Below are 21,939 nucleotides of genomic sequence, written 5' to 3'. Positions count from 1 at the left end.
GTATTTACCAATGAATAAAGCAGCAGTAAAGGCCATTACTGCAAACACAGCAAACCCTGGGATGCACAGGAAGTCCAGGAACTGATAGAGAGGCCTTCTCTCTGCAAGAACAAGATCTGAACACACACAACAATAACAAGATATTATTGCCTGTCGAAGGCAGTAAATTACAATTGTATGTGAGCATGTTGAGTCTAACCTGTGGACATTTGGCTGGCTGGACGTACAGTCACTGTGATGATGCAGGTCTGCTGGGTGAGACTGGTGTTTACAGTGATAGTGGTGGTTGGGTGGGGCAGACCCCGAACCCTGTCCCATGAGGTAGAGACAGACAGCACCACTGAGGAGCTCTCTTCAAAGTGTCTGGGCTCAGACAGCACCACGTCTGGGCTGCTGCTGTGGAACTGAAACCAACGGGAATGCTTGAATGCTCAAAACTGATGTCCTAAAAGGATATCCTGAAACTGGTCAAGGATGACTTGAAATGTACTGGGGAAAACGCAGCTGCCAACTGCGTAGTTCTAAAATCTACTTAGGCTCATTTTGTAACATAAAGCAGTGTTGTTTTTATGTGAGCCAATTTTGACTTCAAAGTGAGAAGTCTCGACAGACTAAAGTGAATGGCAGCACATAAAAGCAGGCATCCTAACCAGCTGTGTTGTGTATACACTGCACTAATTCATGCCGGAGCTGTAGATGCACATACATATCTCATACTGGGTCACAGAATGTGCTTTAACTACTTGCTGAGACTTTGAAGTAACTCTGAGGCATATGTACACCCTCATTAAAGAGTTTCAAAGTCTGCTTTAGAAACTAGGAGTATGTGTTTTGTGTTTGAGCGTGACCCACCTTGAGGGATGAAAGCATGTCCTTGGTGCCCATCACAGTGAGCTCGGCTTTGGGCTGTGAGCCAGTCAGGGACAGGGCCGACATGGGGCAGTGGAATGCTGGCAGATAGGGCAGCTTCACCGGGTGGCCAGAGAGAGGCTGCGACAGAGACAACAATGGGAGGAGAGGGAGGGGAGACTGGCTCCTCAGAGAGGCTGAGAGAGATATAGTGAGAGGGAGAGTAGAGAGCATCTGGAGAACAGACTCCTCCTGGGGCTGGACAGACACCCGACAGCTGTATGCACCTGCAGGGAGTGCAAGAGAGGGAGAGGGAGAGTGCACCTTGTTTGTATAGTGACCCTACTGAGCCAAGTGTAAAGAGAAAGCAGTGCATGTGCGTTACCGGTGTCGGGGTCATAGTGTGGAGAGGCTTCAAAGACTGCCTGCAGAATGTTGAGCTGCAGGTAGGGGGCACTAAAGTGCAGGGTACAATGCAGCTCTGCCTCAGGATGCAGTTTCCTCTCTATAGCCTTCCTCTGGGATAAGGTGCATGAGGCTGAGAGAATCACACAAGATAAGTAAAGCATGTGAATAATAACGGGGTTGGTGGTTTGATTTCCTTGAAATTCATCCAAGTTTATTGATCTCTTAATCTCTGTTTACAGTCTTAAATGGTTGACAGGCTCACAGTTTATAGAAAACTAAACAACACCTGACCTGAACCCTTTGGCAGGCAAGGAAAAACTCACAATGAGGCTGCTAGTTTTTTTCCAAGTGTGAAAAATGCTTTACCATTCATCTCTCAAAGGTGAACTTCTGTAGGATATTATACCTGGGTGGCTGATGAACTATGAAGAAGATCATTTGTCTACATTATTCAGCTTCTATTGACTACTTTATATTGGCTTTCCAAAAAATGTGTCTAATTTGCACCAAATAAAGTCCCAGATCTCCATAAATTATGACTTCTGTGTCTTAAATCTAGTTATCCAACCAATTTTGCAAAACCCTGCATGTAGCAGCACATGAAAAAAAAAGCTGACATTTATATTCTTAAGATCTAAATACTTATGACACTATGGGGCTGTTGGATAGAAGCAGTGATATTTTGGACAGTAAGAATACCAGTCGAAATAGAGGGAGACAGAAAAATAGAGGGATGTGGTTGTGGTAATGTGTGTGTTTGCTTCAAGTATACATCCTGCAGACAGATAGGCTGACCTGTGTTTTTTACATTGGTGTGCATCTCCACCAGCACAGAGTAGTATGAGGCATTAGGCCAGTTGGTCAGGAAGCCATGCACTGGGGGTAACAGTGTTGGGATGACAGGGGAGTCCACGTTAACCTGGAGACACAAGACACACCTTCACGGATACACACAGTAAAAACCTCGGCTATGAATATATCCATCAACGGATAAATCATCCATACCTCTTTAAGGGCTTGCTGTCCTCCTAGTTTGTAGTAGACCACCACGGTCCCAGGATGCTTTGCAAGGGCAGCCCCTGTTTCTGGGTCTATCAGAAGCATTTGGTCTGATGACACAGCCCACTGGCCTAGCTGGCCTGCAGGAAGGGGATGCAAATGAAAGAAAGAAAGAAAACAACAAATGGGCAAAGAGGGAGACCAATGGTACGTTGTTATTTATGTGTATAAGTGTGTGCTGGGTGTTGGTGTGTCTCACCATGGTCACCTGTGAGCAGGGTGCTGAAACAAAATAAATCCCCAGGTTTGAATGATTGTGGAGGGGCAGCAATAGCAGGGAGGACAGTGAGGGGAGTGTAGTCACTGAGGGAGGGGTTGGTGGGTTCTCCCTGCACCCCTAAAACTGTCAGCCCTGCAGAGACTGTTTGGACCACAAAAGAGTGTCCGTCCGAATCTGGAATCACCTGCACCAGGTCATCTCTTGGGGAGGGGGGAGCGAATGTAGAGGGAGCCACAGAGAAAGAGAGTTAGGGCAGGATCGATAGGCAATATAAGAAAAATCATTCTCAGTGGTGGTGTGCATTCTAATCCCAGTTATGAATTCTGGTGAAGTGAAGGTGTTGTGAATGAAATCATACAATGTAATTTGCGTTATTTGTGTACAGAGTGAGATAGAGATAGACATGTAGATAGAGACAGAGGCAGAAAGAAAGACTAAGAGAAAAAATCAGAGAGTGAGAGAAAGAGAGAGGAGAGTGGTGCGGTGTGTGGACTTACCTGTTGGTGAGGATGTGAGTGTTTATGTTATGGGCGTGAAACTGTTGTCCCAGGTTGTCATAGAGCAAAGCCCTGACTCTGATGGTCCAGCCCAGCGGGAAGGCAGGCTGACTTCTCCCTCGTACACTGTGCGGGGACAGCATGAACAGACGCACAAACCACACTGGAGATACCTGAGATACCCAAACACCCAAACACCTTTTGTTATTCTGAGTTTGTTCTTTTCCAAGGACAGAGCCATTACACACCATTAGTAACCAGTGCACAGCCAACTGACCTGAACACTGATGAGCAGGGTCTGGCTGACCCCACATGTCTCCACGGCAATGACCTCCAACAGAGCAGAGCCAGTGTCTGGGCCGGTTCTCAGGACCCCCTGAGAGTCCACAGTGACAAGCCCTTGTCCTTTCACACACTGACACAGAGCGTAGCGCACAGGGCAGATGGTATCTCTGGAACACAGCACAACAAAATAATTATGATAGACAAACTAACACGCACACACACACAAACATTATGCATGCACGCAACACAGCACACAAACATGAGAAAGACACTGACTTGTTGCTCTGTAAGGTGTACTGAGAGTAAGGTGACATGAGGATGGATCTGGTGGTCCCCTCTTTTAGCTGCATCTCCTGGAACACCTGATAAAGACAAAAGGACAACAGCGCTACTGGTAGGAATGCAAAGATTTGATACATTGATTTGATATCAACTGCCAAAACACAATTTTTCCACAATTCTCAATACCTGACACCATGGCAAAACAGCATGCACTCTCTCATTTAACAACTTTGTGTAAACACTAACAAGTAAACAGAAATGTTATGTATTTCAAGTATTTAAACTTACACACAGCATTAGAATAAAAACACGGGGTGCAACATTGGCTTTTACTCAAATATAAAACACAGTAACCTAACAAAATATTAATTTCAAAGCAGCGGAACTGTGTGAATTGTCTCACTACCAATAAATGCAATGGTGTGACTATGGGCCCTCATTTTCATTCATACTCCTATAAGCACAAATCCAGCCTTAAGTGTTTAAAATATTTGAAAATGTGTGTGCCACAGCGACATTAGAATAATAACAGAGTGAGGGATCAAGTTACGGAACCAAACCATGGAAAACGGAAGCACTAGTATTGGCATTGTCAAAATTTTGATATTGATTCTTGTGAACTGGTGGAGCAGCAGCACACTCCCACATGACTACACTGTCTTGTGTAGCCAGACTTTTTACCTCCCTGTGTTTGATGTAATGTTAGTGCTGGCCTTGTACAGAAGAAAAGGAACCAGTCATGTAGAAATAAAAGTTATAAAATGTACCTGTAAAGCTTCATACAAATGCAATTTAAAGGATTGTGAGGGAAACGAAAGGACCATTGTTTTAAAATGCTCTGAAATGCTCAAATGTGTGTGTCTACCACTAATTGTATCTCATCAGAAAGCTGCTGGGGGCTCTCCACTGTGTGATTGGCAAGCTCGACTGTCACTCTCAGACTGGTCCTGCCTACCACCCGCGCCTTCACCAGCACCGAGAAACTGTGAGCGGGAGACACCGTGACCCCAGCCTGCAACACAGATTCACAACCCAGTCAAATCAAATAAACATATTTTAAATACAAAGACATTACAAGTGCCTTTGAGGGATTTGTGGCTGCTGATGTGAGGTACCTGCGTGTGTCTTGGCTGGATGTCCACTACGCCTGGATTGCCCAGACTCCAGTGGAAGAGGAGGCCAGACTCCACACTGCCCAGAGCAAGGGGGTTCTGACTGCTGTCGCTGCCCATCACATAAACTGGCATCTGTGATTACGGGCCAGAGAGCACAGCATTTCCACTACATTACATTTAAGGCATTTAGCTGATGCCCTTACCCATCATGACTTACAACGAGTGCAACAGTAGAGTAAACATCAACTCCAGGTTTAACGGCAACATGACCAACCAATATTAATGAATACAAAAGCCAGAGAGATAGTGTCAGTTGGACAATTTTTTCGGTGATCTCAAAGAGATAATTTATAGAGAAGTGTTAGGTATATATGAACACTTACAGGAGATGAGGATGTGTCCTACCTCAGTGCCAACAAACAGCTGAACCAGAGGTGCCTGAATCCGCACTGCAGTCAAGCTGAAGACCTCAACATCTATCTCATCCTGACAACACACCAAGAGAGAGATCAGTGACCTGATGGATGAATGAATTTTGAATCATGAATGGGCCAGGGTTCAATTCACTTTTAGATAAGTAGTTCAACTTAAATCAGCATAAATTGTAATTCAGCATCTTATAATAGAGCCTTCTCCATTATTAAGCATTTGGATATGACAGCCTGCTTATATCAAAAGTTTTTTTCTGTTTTTAATGAGTGAATGAATAAATAAATGAGTGAATGAATGAATACACAACAGGTAGGTTCAACTAGACAACTTGACTAGTCAAAGATGTGTTTTTTTTTTTTTATCATGTTGGCAGTTCCCACAAAGCATAATTAGCTGTCCTTTAGTGGTTGCTATGCCAACACTTGTTGTTACCATGGAGATATTTATGATATTCATTTTCTCCCACTACTATTCCCATGTATGTATAGTAGTTTAAAGAAAGCATTTGACAGTACCCAAGTTGGTCACTGTTGTAGAAAAGCAATTATACGTGAGAGGTTCAAGGATTCAAGGATTCAAGGTTTTTTATTGTCATATCTAAACATGCTGTTCACATGAAAAGGTACGAAATTAAGTACTGAGGTCCCGGTAAGCAGCTAAAGACATACAGCAGGATAAGAGACATACAAAGGTTATAGACATACAAACGACATACATAGATTGTTCTTTCCTGTGAGTTTGGATAATTTAATGATCACCCATAGTCATGTCAGTTAGAATGAGAGACCACAATATGAGACCGACATTAAAGGAAATGAGAAAACAATGGAAGGAGAGATAAGGAGGGGGCTAAATGAAGGAAAATCATTAAATAGGTGGGCTCACTGAAAGCTGAAAGGTTGATGTGTGTGTTAGTGTGTGTGTATGGTGAGTACCTGTGCAAAGGTGAGTAGGGCTCCACTGTCCTGAGTAACTGTCTGTAATGCCCCTCTTATTTTGACCACTCCCACTGCAATGCCGCATACCAATCCTGTGTCCGTCACCGTGGCGATGCGAGTGTCACTCACTGAGAGGCCCATTCTGGACTGGGGCTGAGGGCCCCCCTCCCATTTCACCTGGTGGTGAAAAAGCAATGATCTATCTATGCCCTGGTGTGTCTATGACTTTCAAACAACAAAAAACAGCACTTATTTTTTCAGCACCACTACCTGCCGTATGCTGCCCACTGCCAGCGCCAGGCTGCGTGGCTGCAGGGTGAATTTGGGGTAGACCTGCAGCTGTTTGTGAGAGGAGGTGTGGACACCCCCTCTGCTGTCCACTGCAGACAGGTGGAGGCTGACCACCCCTACTGCATGACTCAACACACGGTAACCCACAGACACCCTGTCCAAAGGTCCTGCTGGCCTAGACACACACACACACACACACAGATACAGTACTTACAGTGGCACTTATATAGACTTAAGTACATTACCACTCAACTCTACAGCTTGTTAAGACAAAGACATATTGTAAAGATGACAACTTCTAAGCTTACATCAGCACATCATATCCTCAAAGGAGGATTAACAGAGGCATGATGAGGGCTGGCTTTCAATATTGCAAAGAGAAAGTAATGAATGGACAGCCTCAAGTACATCAACAACAGCACAAATGCCTGTGATCAAAGCACTTAAAAGCTAGTGGAGCTGCCCAGTAGCCAACAGCAGTGGACTGTAACTGTACTGGGTGGCTTGCAGGTGTGAATGTGTGTCATTGTTTGTAAATGAATGAATGTGAAGCAGGACATTTCTGTCAATAGCCATGGACACTCTTGGACAAACATTTCATTGGATATATATAAAGTCAATAAAAGAAAACTACAATCTATGAGAGAAAAAAGGAAACAAAAAACTAATTGATGACCACTTCCCTTCATCCCTTCAATTTCATCAAATCATTTACTATGTAAGACTCAAACAAACTTAGGCACTCACTCAACAGTGATGATTTCTGAAGAAGGGATAAGCTTCAGATGCATGAGGGCGAGGGAGGCCTGAGGGAAGGGCTCCCTATTAGAGTTCAGAACCCGTGCCACTACCAAAGCGCTGTGGTGTACCTCCACCTGAAACAAAGATCAAAGAACAGAAAGACATTATGTGCAGAAGTCTTCTCCAATTAAGTCAGTTTAAAACTTTCAGTGCAGCAAGAAAAAAACTTTGAAGTGCAAATAAGAAACAGGAGTTTTACCAGATCTTCCCTTCCAGAGTAATATTCCATTAAAACTCTTATTTCTACAGGTATTCAAGTCCACTGAATCAGCCTCTAACAAGCAAGTGGTTATTACTTACAATGTCCACAAAGTCAATCTGGAAACCAGAGATTTCAGATACAGACAGGGAGGCCACTGCAGGTTGACCAGAGGCCACACAGAGGTCATAAGCCAGGAGAGAGGACACGCCAGGCTTTGTTGGAGATACCTGTCAGACACACACACACACACACACACACACACACACACACACACACACACACACACACACACACACACACACACACACACACACACACACACACACACACACAAATTCATACACACAAATCTTACTAACAGGTTGTTTAATAGTAGTATGTATGTGTATTATAATGGTGTGCTTTTTCAATCCCAGAGTAAATTTACCATAGTGTGTTTTCATTTTATTATTCCTGTGTTTTCCAAACCTGTATGACATTGCTGTCCTCCATGTATGTGATGTTAGCAAGTTCTTTGTCCTGCAGATGCACTATGTAGTGTCCTGAGCCATGAACTATGGTTAAATTGTCCTACATAGAGAAAGAGTGAAGTCAAGCCACAGGGAAAGAAACATTATCTTTTTAAACAGATTATACTTCCTCGGTGTCTAGTAAAGGTAGAAAAAACAAAGATTGTAAGTGACTCACAGTGATTTCAGGGTGGTTATAGAGGGTCAGAGTGTGTCTGCTCCACTGTATGTCCTTCACCAGTCTCAGCTGCATGGAGGTGGTCAGAGGGGTGGAAAATAAGCTCTGTAATCATAAAGTTGTTATTGAAAATGAATAAAAACATGCAAATACACGAGGAACACACATGCATGGAAACACTATTGCATGCACACATGTAAATATATATGCACACACATATATGCACAGACACACATGCATACAGACACAGACAGGCACACACACATACACACACCTCTACAAGAGTGAGGGTCACTGTGATGGATGCTACACCTGTGTGACCATGGGCATGTAAGACCTGGCGACCTGGCAAAAACAATGAATCATGTCAGCTTGTCACAGATTGAAATTAATCACTGCAATCTCTGTGATTTTTTCCTGTATTATTCTGACCATGTAGCTTGAACAGCCCGCTTGCTGTGAGTGTGTCTGCCAGCACCATGTGCGAGGAAACAGGCAGGGACAGCAGTGTGGAGTTGGAGGAGTGCCAGTGCACCAAACAGGAGCTGAAGTTGTCAAACTGCACCCCCTGCTGGTCAAATACTGCCAACTGTAGCTCTGCACCCCTATTGTATGACACTGACAACTAACAAGGGAGAGGAGAAAGGAGAGCCAACAAGGAGATGACATGGGGGTGGATGCAGGGATACATCATTTCCCAGTACAATTATTTTAGATTTTAATGAATTACCAAGCTACTTGGCCAAATAGATGTTCGGGTCATTAAGCAAAGCAATGAGTGGAATGAGGGAGAGAGGGGAACCGAGAGGAAGTGAGAAAAACAGAGTGGCAGAGATAGGTGTAAATACAGGCTGTTCTGACCACTGAGTGTTTGACCATGCTGCTCTGTGTTGGCTGTGCTGTTGGTTCTCCTAATGGAGAGGAGAGATAATGTGTTATGGGTGTTGTCAATAGTTTATTTAGGAGGGAGGCTCAGAAAATGTAAATATATAATCATAAGCCAGATGTCACTCCACTGCTTTGGTTAGCCAGCTTAATACGGAGTATGTTTACACGCAGCCAGCAAATGCATTATCTCCTCTACCTAACAAGACTACTGCAGTAAGTTTGTATTTGATTAAGTGTACACAAGCAGAAAAGCACTGCATTTTCACTGGGATTTTACACAAAATACAGGAGGATAGATATCTGATAAAATAATTTGAAAAGGAAGAGCACAATCCAAGCAAAGCTGTATGGAAATAACATACATTAGGAAGAGATTGATGGCCAATGCAACAGACAATAGGGCCCTCACAAAAACTCAACTATTGAATTTAGCTTTATTCAGGGCCATGTGGTTCTCGATCCTATCCTAGAATAAGCTGGATACACAAAAACACTCAACCTATGGCCAGTGGTGAGTCTCTATTCCACCTGCTTATAGAATTTTGGGGGGAAAAACAGAGCACAACAGAGAAACCCATGCAACCTTTACACAGAAAGGGCAGAGAATAAAATGTAGAACTGTCTTGCTGTGAGGCCTCAATGCTAACCACTGAGCCAGCATGTTTTCCCTTAGGATATCTCCCAGAGATTTAAACAGCATACATAAAATGGCATACATCGGACGCAAAAATGCTTAACTTTTCATTTTGTTCACTGTAATACTGTAAAATCAGTCAGCATCATGCAAAGAGAAACATATTTATGTATGTACATGTCACTGACTTAAAAATCTGTATTATCTGTTGATGAATATACCACTAGCAAATCAATTAAGACAATGCATTCCAGTTACTGCAAAAAAAAAAAAAAAAAAGCTGCTGGAGCTCTAAAATCCTGCTTGATTTACTGGAAGGACAGAGTAGGAGAGAGGGAACAAAAAATGTAAAACCAGCTCCCAGGGTGGTTTCTTTCATAACCTACTTAACTGTGACATTCTTCATGGAGATTCTACATCTTTAGGGTGGAGAATACTTTCACCAACATTAAATTCTACTAAAAACAAATACCCTTGAATATCCAATTTGCATTTGACTCAAGACTATTCCTGTTGGAATAACCCAATCAACAGTATTCTCTCTTCTCATTAAAAATAAACAGTCTGTGTGAAGGAGATGCTGATTGCTAATCAACAGGTTCACAAGTGCATACCCATATGTGTGTGTATGTGTGTGTGTGTGTGTGTGTGTGTGTGTGTGTGCGTGTTTCCCCTCGCTCTGTTTCCCCTTGCTCGACATCCTTTCTACTTTCTCCTGTGTGTCTGGAAACTCCCCTCTGATACAGACACAGACACAGCGGTTGCTATGGGAACCAACATCACTTTTAAGGCAAGGAATTGAAGAGCAATGGAGGGAGGTAGGGAGAGACAGGCAGGTACAAGAAAAGAGTCCAGAGTCAGAAGGATTACATTATAATTTAATCCTAGGTCTGTTTGTGTATATACGTGTGTGTGTGTTTGAATGTTTGTGTATGTGTGTGCGTGTCTGTGTGTGTTCACACATGTGCATGTATGTGTTTGTGCGTGTGCAAACGTGCCTCGGTGTCTGTATGAGTGCATAGTGTGATAAGCAGAGTGGTATAACACTAGCAACAGGGAGGAGAGATAGAAAAGAGCAAAGGAAATTAAAATGAATGAAGAAACTCACCATGCTTGTGGCGTGCTGGGACTGAGGACATGGTTTGGGCTGGAAAGAGGACAGGATGGAGGAGGAGAAGGATGAGGAGGAGGGGGAGAACGGAAGGAGGGAGAGAGACAAAGAGGCAGGAGAGCTGCAGGCCACTTTCACCCTGCTCTCCTCCTTCGATGGCTGCTCATTCAGAGGACCTGGTGTATTCCCACTGGTGAACACAAGCCACTGGACAGACACACACATGTAACAAAGATGCTGATGGTAATAAGACAACAGCAACACAATGGCACAATGACACAAAAATGTATCTTGTTCGACTTGATCCAGAGTCCCACCTGCTCGCCCAGGGCCAGGCAGGTAACCCTGAAGGCATGCTGCTGGCCTTTCCTGGGCTCTGATTGGCTGACTGTCTCCACCTCCAGCCCTTCCCATACCTCCTTGCTGTCTATGATATGGATGTTGCTATAGAAACGTGCAGGGACCAGGGGCCACGGCTTGGGCCCAGCCTCAAAGATAATGAGGCATGATGCTCTGACAGAGAGCACCACCTCAGACACTGAGGCCTGGAAAAAATGAGAGAAAGAGAGAGAAATGGGAATTAAAATTGCGAGTGTAGCAGGGCTCTGGCTTTGTGTGTACTATGTAGAACAGTCGCAGGTAGCCTATGTATGGCAGCAAAAGTGGCAAATGCAGAGAAGTCCTGTCAGGGCAGGGAGCACAAGTCTCCTGTGGCATCATTAAAAACTCTATAGTCTCCCCCTTCAGCCTGCTGCAAGTGAATGGCCTAGGAAATAGGTAAATGAACATCCTCTACTCCTTACTGTCTCTCCCATACACAGACACACAAGTCCCTGCATACACACCCTGAGGGGAGTGTGGGCAGCTAGCGTTGCCATGGAGCTAATGTTGTATTGGTCCGCTTCTATGGTAACAGTGACGAGGGTATGCCCTGGACCCACTGCCTCCATCTGTAGACCTGCACAGTAACCAGGACCACGACCAACAGGGTCTGCGCACACACACACACATACACACACACACACATACATAAATTCCACATTATACCGCTGCAGTAACACCTCAGGGCCCCTTACAAAGTAGCAGCAATTACAGTGAAAAATGTTACCTTGGGTATTGTAACTTTAACACCATGGTTACCAGTGTACCGGCAATGTACTCTTTTCAAAGCAGCTTACTCATATAAGATTAAAGAACTAGAGAAAATGAGAAAGCTCAGGAGCTATATCCCTGGTTACTAGTTAATAAAGACCTCAGTATGTGTGTTATGTGTGTTATGCGAATTATAAGCATGGTTGGAGAGAAAATTGTCTGTCTGAAGCTATATGTATAAATACACATTACTGTGTAAAGTCGTGCTGAGTTTTCACAGTCCTTTTATCACATCTACATAAAATATTTATTGGTTTTGAAGCGTAAAAGGACTGCAGGTTCATCCTGGTCATTTTAGATTATAATGTCCAGGAAGTTGGGAGAGTGCATACTTAACTAATGCTTGAATGGATCAGCAAGACATTTAAGAGTATGCAGTATCATCAGTTACTCTCTCTCTCTCTCTCTTTCACACACACACACACACACACACACACACACACACACACACACACACACACACTATATTGTGCATGACAGAAAATCACAGCATGGGTGGAACATAAATTGTTTTATCTAGTGTTGCTAATGGAACTTTAAAATTACTTCCTTGTATCGGGTGTGTGTGGGTGCATGTACGTTAGTGTGCACATGCGCGCGTGTGTGTGTGCGACCCCACTGATCTAATCAAATCTCTAATGGACTTGATGAGATGGCTTGATTGATTCTCTCTTACAGAAAAGGCCAAAAACATATTGCCATAAACTCTTTAGCCCGTTTATGTGAGCAAGCATACTTATGTGAGCTTGCAGGCAGGTGTCCATGTGCATAAAATGGGAGTGTAGCTGCAGGTGTATCAGCGAGATGGTGTTGGGACCTCAATAAGTGAAACATGGCAAAGGAAGAGAGTTTTGCCTGTGCAGCAAACTGGAAATAAGCCCTTTGACTTGCTGAAGACAAGCCAGACGGAGCTGAGGACCATGCACATCACTAAAGTAAGATGCTGAGTGGTTGAAAAGTGTTGTGGCTTGAGGAGTGCCACAATGGAGAAGTGGAGACATTGGGCAGACATTGACTGTGAAAAAGCTGACTGCAGTGGTATCTGCTATAGATAGTGAAGTCCACTCATCCTCTGCATTTCCATCTCCTGCCTCTTCAAAAATGTGAACTCATTATATGAACCTAAAAGCATAGTTATTGCTGAAGGTGAAGATGTTAAGCATGGTATATCTATGGGGTGACATTGTGTCTTAAACTTTTGCTCAAGCTACCCTTAAATGCAAAAAAAAAAAAAAATTCCTACTTACCCATGATTCAATCTATCTATCCAGAAAGGTTCTGTGTGATTTACAATGTATGCATGACTTGTAAGTGTTTTTTTTTTTTTAATCTTGGATGAAGTTTTCCTTTAAATAGTAAGTTTCAGTCAGGTTTCACATGTTATTATGGATAAGAGGATGGCAGCACCTTGGGCTGGGACAAAAACTCCCGTAGGCTGTGTGGTGACATGGAGCTTCATCAGGGAGCAGTCTGTGACTTCCAAAAGGTTGATTAGCATGGGAGAGTTCTGATAGGTGGTACCCTGGGAGGAGGCTTGGCCCTGGGTGTGGGGAGGAGGGGTGAAGGAGCCTTGGAGCTGGGTGTCCATATCAGTGGATGGCTGGTCTGGGACCTGTCTCTCCCCCCACACAGCCATGGGCAGCATAATGGTCTCCCCCACCCTGCAGTCTCCTCTCTGGGGCAGGAGCTCCACATGAGCTGGTCTCAGTACAAACACCTGGATGGAGAGGAGAGGGAGCCATAATGAGAAAGAGAAGAAGGAGGACTAAGAGGAAGACCAAAGACAGCCGTGTGAAAGTGTTAAAATTCAACAGGTGGTTAAATATTTTGCCTATTGTTTGTATGCAACTGGCATTTGTTTTATATGTCGGTGTGTGTGTGTGCATGTGTGAGTGTGTGTATGTACTCACCTGTCCGGTGGCAGTGTGGCGAGGGTTAAGCATGTCTGCTGCCTGGATCTCAGTCTGGCCCAGCTTCTTTCCGGCTATTACATCTCCTTTCACAGTCACCACTGCAACATTACTGTCACTCTCTGACCAGCTCACAGCACCGCTCCCCCCCTCGACCTGTTCAGTCACACACACACATTCACATCTTGACATTCACAAACTTGTAAACACACACATAAGAACACAGCAAATACAATCTTGCTGAATTCTGTACTGCTACTAATCTTTCTGAGCATACAAAGTCACACACACACACACACACACACACACACACACACACACACACACACACACACACACACACACACACACACTCAAACACACAGACCTGTATGTGGTGCTGGTAGAGGTGTCCCTCTGGTTGCCAGGGCAACACCAAGAGAGGTGGCTTCAGAATGAGGGGTTCATAGATCTCCACTTCCTGGTGAACTGTGATCGGTGGGGTCAGTGGAAGAGTTTGACTACCCTGAAAAGGGAAGAAAAGTAAGTGTGTGTGTGTGTGTGTGTGTGTGTATATGTGTGTGCATGAGTGCGTGTGTGTGTGTGCATGCTCGCGCACACTCACTATGACTATACTGAGGAGCGAGGCTTTTATAACAGTGTGTCCAGGCCTGTACGTCTCCACCACATGAAAGGTGTTGTTAGCAGAAGATTCCAGTACATAAAAAAGCGAGTCACTCATCTCCACTGTCAGCACCACATTCTGCAAGAGAGAGAGACGTAGAATGAGAGGTTACAGATAAAAGATGCAGTCACCATGGAAACAGTTTCCTGGTGACAGCAGCTGGTGACATTTAGGCTGGTTGTTATGGCTGCATTACATTTGGCATGTTTACAACATGTCCCTCTTGATCGTGGACATGCACTCTCAGGTGATAATGACGTCCAACCTCCAGTACCCATCTGTTTGCCTCCTCCTCCACCAACAGGGCTACACGTACAGACAGACACACATTAGTCATCCCCTCTGTTACAGTATCTGCAGGAGTGTGGTGATAGGTCCTTGTTTCATGCTTACTGAGGTAGCTGGGGTCCACTACAAAGATGGAGCACCGGGGCACAAGGGGTTCAGCTGAGAGGACTAGGCCTGCAGAAAGAGCTGTGCTTAGGAAAAGCGACAGGGGCTGCACTGCTGTGTAGAGATGAATAAGACGTGTGTGTGTGAGTGAGTGCATGTATGAGATCTATGTTGTTTACAGGGGCCCCCATTCTATCAAAAAAAAATTCCACGACTTTCAATGACTAAAATGTTGAATTTTCATGTCCTACATAAACATAGTAAGATATTTTTGTTCTTGACCAAAATTTTAAATACTGTTCATATTCAGAGGTCTATCTGAGGACACAACAAGCAAAATGTGCCCTCCTCTGTGCATAATGTGAGAAAAGTGGAGAATAAATATTGCGTTTGGTAACTGGTTAACTGAATTTTAAATTGAGGCTGGGGAAATTCCATGTCTTCTCTCCAGAATTTATTAAACTGATAAACCCTGGATATATCTTGTATGGTTGACATATTCTAAGTAGGATAGAAAACTGACAAAAGCACTCTCCCACAGGGGTAGTTTTAGGCTTAAGGGTTAATGTTATGGTTGGTTATAAGGAACACATGTAAGTCAAGGCAATATTTATACAATCACAAGAACATTGATGAGTGAGCATTAGGATACTGGGATGGGAGAGGGTCAATGTGGCGTGTCCCTTCTGGACTGCTGTCACAGTGGCTGTGTCCTGGTCCACAGTGATGACATCACCATCCTCATCTTGGGCTCGTTCTACAGACAGTTGGTACCCGTTCACACTAAGAGTCACATCTGGAGAGAGACAGGGAGCGAGGCACAGAGAGATCAGGGGAGAGGAGAGAGAAGAGGAAATATTTGATAATCACAGGGACAAAATAAGTTTGTTTCAGTATCATGCCACTGACTTACAAAGACTTATGGTAAACCACTACCAGAGGAAAAATTGCTGTGTATGTAACAAAGACCTGTCCTACCTTTGTTTTTGTAGGGCCCGCTCTTCCAGACATGAACGAGGAGGGTGGAGCCCGGCAGTAGGTAAATGTCCTGGGAGGGGCTGAGGTGGAGCCTGTCAGTCACAACTATGCTGACAGTTGCTGGTTTCACCGACTGGGGATCAGAGAAACACCCAATACACACAAACACAAACCACTCAGCAGCTTGTGAAAGCACGGCAATGATGCACACACACATTCACAGCATAGTAGGAGTTACAAATGAACCCTTTCCAGTTATCACTGGTGAAACTGTGTGAAAACCTTGTTGTGCCATAAGGGATTTTCATTATCTTGCTTATTTGAAATTGCACATGGTCCTCAATGTGTTGAGTAAAATTCATATTCCCACAACCATTCCTATTGAAACACAATGTGTGAATTTCAGCGATATGTCGACACTAACTGGAGAATAATTTGAGAAAGCTGTTTGGAAGATGAAGTTGTGACGGTCCCGTTTGTCTGTACCTTGTACTCAGGGTCTGAGAGCCAGACCTGTACTTGGGCAATGCCAGTGCTCAGCCCCTCCAACAGCACCCTGTCCCCCCTCTGCCCTGCTTCCTCCAGGGACACGATGTGATGTGGGGCAAAATACCCCGTCTCAGAGAAAGACACAAATCTACAACACAAGGTCATATGGGGATGAATGAAGGGGCAATGAAACTAAACTTACAGAGTGTTGTTATTAAAATGTGGGTAATAGGGATAAAAACATATCAGATTGCTGGTTAAGATTTTTCCATTTCCCCTTTGTTGCTGTTTAGTCTATATCCAGCTCACCCTATCCATTCTTCTCTTACCGTATGACCTCAGCTGCATCTGGATCCTTTGCTATTCTCCACACAAACTGCAAACCTGACACACTACTGAAAGTGTTTCCTGAGCAAAGGAGATAGTAAGAATAAGAGAGAGAGTCATTATAATTTTGTAATCCTGTTTCATATTGCTTTATATGATATTGCACACAACATCCATTGCACGTCTGTACGTCCTGGAGAGGGATTCCTCCTCAGTTGCTCTCCTGAGGTTTTTTACTATTTTTTCTCCCTGTTAAAGGGGTTTCTCTAGGGTGTTGTTCCTCATCCCATGTGAGGGTCTAAGGACATAGGATGTTGTATTGCTGTAAAGCCCCTTGAGGCAAATTTGTAATTTCTGATATTGGGCTACACAAATAAAAACTGACTTGAATAAACTAGGCAACTAGGCCACAGGCTCATTGAAAAAAAAATGAAATCATGGTATTGGACAAATGTGGAGATAAGGAAAGGCATTACGTTGGCCTTAAAATTATACAGAGTCATAAAAATGCACACAGCCTGAGAGAGATGATGAAAACCCCTGGGGCAGTGGAGTCTGCCGGTAAATAACACAGATAACAAGCTCATCACATGGCAGTATCTGCTGTGCCCAGGGCAGAATATTGCCTCAGGCTCGCTGCCTCTCACACCTCTTTTCCTCAGTTTTATTTTCAGGCTGGACGAAACACCCAACAGGCTGGATTGATACAACACATCTATGAACGAAATGAAGGATAAAAGCAATTTCTTCTGTAAAAGAGAATATGTGAATGTAGTGATTGTATTTGTGTGCATGCAAATTTTCCTCATACTTAAGTGATAATCCCCTTAAAGATGTTTTCATATTTGGCCCAGTCAATGAGAGATGATGAGAGTTACCTTCTGAGTCCAGGGCTGTGATTGCCAGCTCCAGGGGCGGCTCATCAGTGAACACATGGCGAGTTGTTGTCAGAATCTGAATCTGTCGAATGTGACTGACTATGACTTCGCACAACAAGGTGTGGCCAGTAACTGAGAAATTAGGAAATAAATCCTTCATTTAGTAAACTGGAAATGGCTCCAGGCTAGTGGACAAAGACCTTTGGTTTTATTTTCCAGTAGATGAGACTATATTTTAATGTCCTCCTTCGTATGTCTCTCCCTATAATTTACTAAAATAATACACCAAAATAATCTCAACTATTTACAAAGTGACACAACTGATTTAAGTGCACAAACACAAGGAAAAGAAAGAGAGAACAAGTGAAAACTAGTTTAGGGCACACTGCATACTTGCCAGTTATAGATGTCTTGGCAAATAATGAATTATAATCCAATCACAAACATAATTCACTGCCAAAATTTTACTCAACTCATATTATTGCTATCACACACTTAGCAAGGCATTCTACAAATGGATTCAGCCCATTTAGAACAAAGACATTCAACAAACAATGTGCAAAAGTCAACATTTTCACGTTGGAAAATGTCATAACTTTTGAAATTAATCCCCCTGCAAGCAAAACACTTCCTAAACCAATCTGAATATTATAGAACGTGAAATGAAGTGGAGCAAACAACCTTCCAGTGCAAGTTCGCTGAAACTATATTGCTGAACCAAAATACAGAATGCAGAATCTGGTTTTCTTTTTCTACTTCATTCGAAAGCCAATTGATGCACAAACACAGAGTCATTAGAGTGCAGACCGTTTATAACCCCCTATCTAAACCATTCTCCGATATTATTCCAGCATCCTCTCACCAGGGTCCTCTGCTCTTATGATGCTGGTAGTGCGGCTGGTGTTGAGCGTGGAGGACGCTGACAGAGCAGAGACGAGGACCTGCTGGCTGCAGGTGGAGGACTGCAGCACAGAGGGAGGCTTGGAGGCAGACAGAGGATGGACACTGACTGTCTCAGGTCTAGAGGACTGCCTGGAAACGCATTCACATGAACAAACAGGCACAGAGATGGACATGTATATCATTTATTTGTATTCACACACATAAAAGAGCAGCACAAGACATATACACTGAAGGTACGAGAGGAGCAGATGCACTGACATGGACCTGTGACACCTAGCAATTTTCAAGCACACAACACAACAACAGATTATGGATACCAGAGTGTCTCCTCCATATGTATGGTTGCCAAAAATAGCTCTCTCTCGCTCTATCTCTCTCTCTCACACACACATATATACACACACAAACACAACATTCACTAGCAATTATTATTATAGTCTGCCAGACCTCATTAATATGAGACTGTGCTCTCCGTTTACGTAAAGTTTAAATATAAACAGTCGGGAGGTAGCCAAACCAACATGCACCGAGCTGCCACTCACCATTCATAACAACCATTTTCCGCTGCAATTGTAAAATTTATGCTGACACGACTTGAGTGAGGAAAAAGTAGTTTCGGAGTATTCAGCCTCGTTGACTGACTCACAGAGAGAAAAGTTATGGTAAAAAACAAAACTTTAGGCCATATTTCCAGGCTGCATATGGTACACTCACCCATATTGCATTTACGTGAAAGCATTTAGTTAGCTAGGTTAGCTAAAACGACTCAGCGTCATTCTTTGAGCCCTGGTGGTGATACTAGCTAAGTCAAAAAGTTATCAAAATTACAGGGAAAAAAATTGCTTTAGTGAACTTTTTTTTTTTTTGAAAAACAAACATTTTTAAGTAGCTCGTTATAATGCTGTTACATGGCTAGGCAACTGTCTCTAGGCGGTGTTACTGTTGACTGTTGACTTTTCAAACTGTCGCTGTCCGTGGTGCTGTCACCAATTACCGCGAGAATGGACAAGTGGAATTCATTCACGTAATTAACCCACAAAAAAAAAAAAAAAAAAAAAAAAAAAAAAAAAAGATCTTTGCCCTGAACCTCCATAATTACCATGCCCCTCATTATAAGCTGGAACAAAAACAAGGTCCACTTTATTAATAGCACACATGGTTATTTAGCAGCAAACTCAGTGAGCTGCAGAAATGAGATGAGAGGAGAGAGAGAGAGACATAATGGCCCTTTTTGCTGTGAGAAAAAAAAAAAACAAATAGGAGAAGACTCAATGCACAGATACAAAATATATTGATTTCAGTCTCTGTAATAAAAACAAAATTTTGCTCCTTTTGTACGCATTCATCACCCATTACGGATATTGTTCTATGATGAACGTAATCCACTTTATCAAATCATCAAGATATGGACGCCCCATCTCAAAGCAATAACACATCATTAAAAAAACAAAAAAGGACACATGAATACTGTAATGTTATAGATATATACTTTATTAATTCTCTCTGATAAAATAAAATTACAAAATAATTTCAACCTCAAACGGCACTTTCCTTGTTCATAATTATTCAACTTATTAGTAATACATGTATCATAATTGTCATGACGAATGAGAAGAATACTATAGTTTAATAATAGTAGATATCAGCTATAACTGCGTTTAATCATAATGGTAGAAAAGACTAAGCAATACAAAGCTAGTTTTCGTTAACAGCATACTGTACAATATTCCAAGCGTATGTTATTCAGTATTCCGGCCACAGCGTGTCGCTATAAGACAGTTTTCAAAATTGTCTCCAATGAAAGGGTCTGGAGAACTGGTAGGCTTGACTCTTTTTTTTTTTCCCAGCACACCTTTATAATTCCTCTTAGATATATGTTAGTCTTGGTTTCTATGTTTTATTTATTTCTTGAACAGCTGTTCCTTCATGGCCATTTATCCTTTATAAGGTTTATTTGTGTTGCTTTCAGTTCATTCGCAGTCCACCTGGATCTCAGTGAAGAGCAGTCCATGTACAGCACTGTAACAAGTCCATGCCCACATTTTCACAGTTATTCCCTCAGAAATATTGTCAAGAAATCTGCAACGCCTCCTGCTATCTTTTGTCCCTAGTGACAGCAGCGTTCCCTGCCTCTTATTGAAGTCCATTTAAGAGAGAGCACTTTGGTTGTCAAGGTGTGTATGTGTGTGTGTGTATGTATGTGTGTGTGTGTGTGTGTGTGTGTGTGTGTGTGTGTGTGTGTGTGTGTGTGTGTGGCAAGTTGTGTGTTTGCGTGTTTTTCTTTATACAGAGTACATTCATGATAACAGTGAGTTGTTTTGGGACTGTAAGCTTGAAGAAATATGGCAGTAAGGTCTTCTTCCCTTTATGAAGGATCATAAGTATGTGGTTTTTTTTTGTACACTGTGAAAAAATATTAATCATTTCAACTTATAATCACAAGTAAATCAGTGTTGGACACTCTAAGTCAATAAAGATTCTATCATTTTACTATGGTATGTGCTACTGTACTAAATCAACATTTCATTGCTTATCAGTACAACTTACATTTTGTTCAGAGAATGACTGCAAACAATAGATACTACAGCATCTCCATAGCAACAACTAAGTAAACAAATGAGCAGGTCAATAGTTATCGATAAACATATTGTTGATCAATTGGATAAAGGTTTGACTTTTAGTTAAAAATTGTTGCAGTAGTGTTGTAGGTAGATACACCTTAGAGACCAGTGTTATTATATTAACATAAACCAACCAGGTTAAAAATGCCAATTTCATCAATGGCTATTCTCCAAATAACCCATCACATTCAAGAACACTCATCGGACATTTCTTCAAATAAACTTCCATCTTCTGAGGTTGTCAGAAGAATGGTTAGCTGAATTTAAAGTGAAGTACACAGTAACTTTTAGTAGCAGTAACTCTTCCGAAGGCTTATTTTAGCTTGACTAATGTACAATTATGCTGTAATTCAACCAGTGGGGTAAAATCCTGTTTTTATTCTGTGAAGTTATTTTTTTCATCATCTACTAACATCTTCTCATCGCAAATTTTATGATTCAAGTCAATATAATATCAATATAATATACAGTATATATAATATCAATTTACCTGATCTGTGATTGGATGTGAAATTTGTACTTTGTGAAATTCAGTGAGCAGCTGAGGTCCCTCTGAGAACGCCACAGCTATGGATTGCAAGGTTAAACTACTACATTAGCTCACAAGCACAATAGATACTGTAAGTCGTTTAGATGAACATTTTTTACAGTGTGTCTAAATTCGCTCGGCAGTGCTCTGTTGAAACGGACAGTGCATTGTGTGCTTGGCAGTATAGGCTTTAGTATTTTCTCGTGGGCTAGTGCAGTGATTTCTTCGTGTGGATGTACATAGGGTCTACATAGTTGGAGATTGTGTATTCATGTGTATGCTGAGTTCATTTATATTGCGTGAATGCAGAAATGTGGATTTCTGTGTGTGTACGTGTGTGTGAGTGTGTGCATGTAGGTGTGTGTGTGTGTGTGTGTGTGTGTGTGTGTGTGTGTG

The 21,939-nt window shown here is 42.6% G+C and overlaps 2 protein-coding genes across 3 annotated transcripts in view; both read right to left on the bottom strand.

Moving 5' to 3' along the window:
* Positions 1–194: 194 nt before the first annotated feature.
* On the bottom strand, positions 195–19,111 carry LOC115373632 (nuclear pore membrane glycoprotein 210). Its single transcript, XM_030072121.1, has 37 exons — positions 18,936–19,111; positions 18,353–18,522; positions 17,491–17,622; positions 16,615–16,693; positions 16,283–16,433; positions 15,797–15,929; positions 15,471–15,614; positions 14,819–14,887; positions 14,622–14,731; positions 14,360–14,503; positions 14,129–14,266; positions 13,762–13,917; positions 13,464–13,568; positions 13,259–13,391; positions 11,545–11,690; positions 11,017–11,244; positions 10,697–10,906; positions 8,499–8,691; positions 8,341–8,411; positions 8,067–8,171; positions 7,848–7,949; positions 7,478–7,606; positions 7,124–7,251; positions 6,356–6,551; positions 6,083–6,262; positions 5,121–5,201; positions 4,716–4,847; positions 4,466–4,612; positions 3,595–3,680; positions 3,311–3,485; positions 3,034–3,206; positions 2,516–2,736; positions 2,263–2,396; positions 2,053–2,176; positions 1,235–1,387; positions 853–1,136; positions 195–404 (listed from the first exon to the last, which is right to left on the bottom strand). Exons 1-37 carry the CDS (start codon positions 19,109–19,111, stop codon positions 195–197), a joined length of 5,448 nt encoding a protein of 1,815 aa, XP_029927981.1.
* A 1,092-nt stretch (positions 19,112–20,203) lies between these two features.
* Positions 20,204–21,939, bottom strand: part of kcnn3 (potassium intermediate/small conductance calcium-activated channel, subfamily N, member 3) — a 50,736-nt gene continuing 49,000 nt past the window's right edge. For both annotated transcript variants that reach the window (XM_030073447.1, XM_030073448.1), the window contains one exon: positions 20,204–21,939. This exon is cut by the window's right edge and continues 1,198 nt beyond it. The gene's annotated coding sequence lies outside the window, so the exon portion shown is untranslated.

Source organism: Myripristis murdjan, chromosome 16, assembly GCF_902150065.1.
Source record: "Myripristis murdjan chromosome 16, fMyrMur1.1, whole genome shotgun sequence".
Lineage (NCBI taxonomy): Eukaryota > Metazoa > Chordata > Actinopteri > Holocentriformes > Holocentridae > Myripristis > Myripristis murdjan.
The sequence above is the reverse complement of the archived record's forward strand: the minus strand, read 5'-3'. Positions and strand labels throughout refer to the sequence as shown.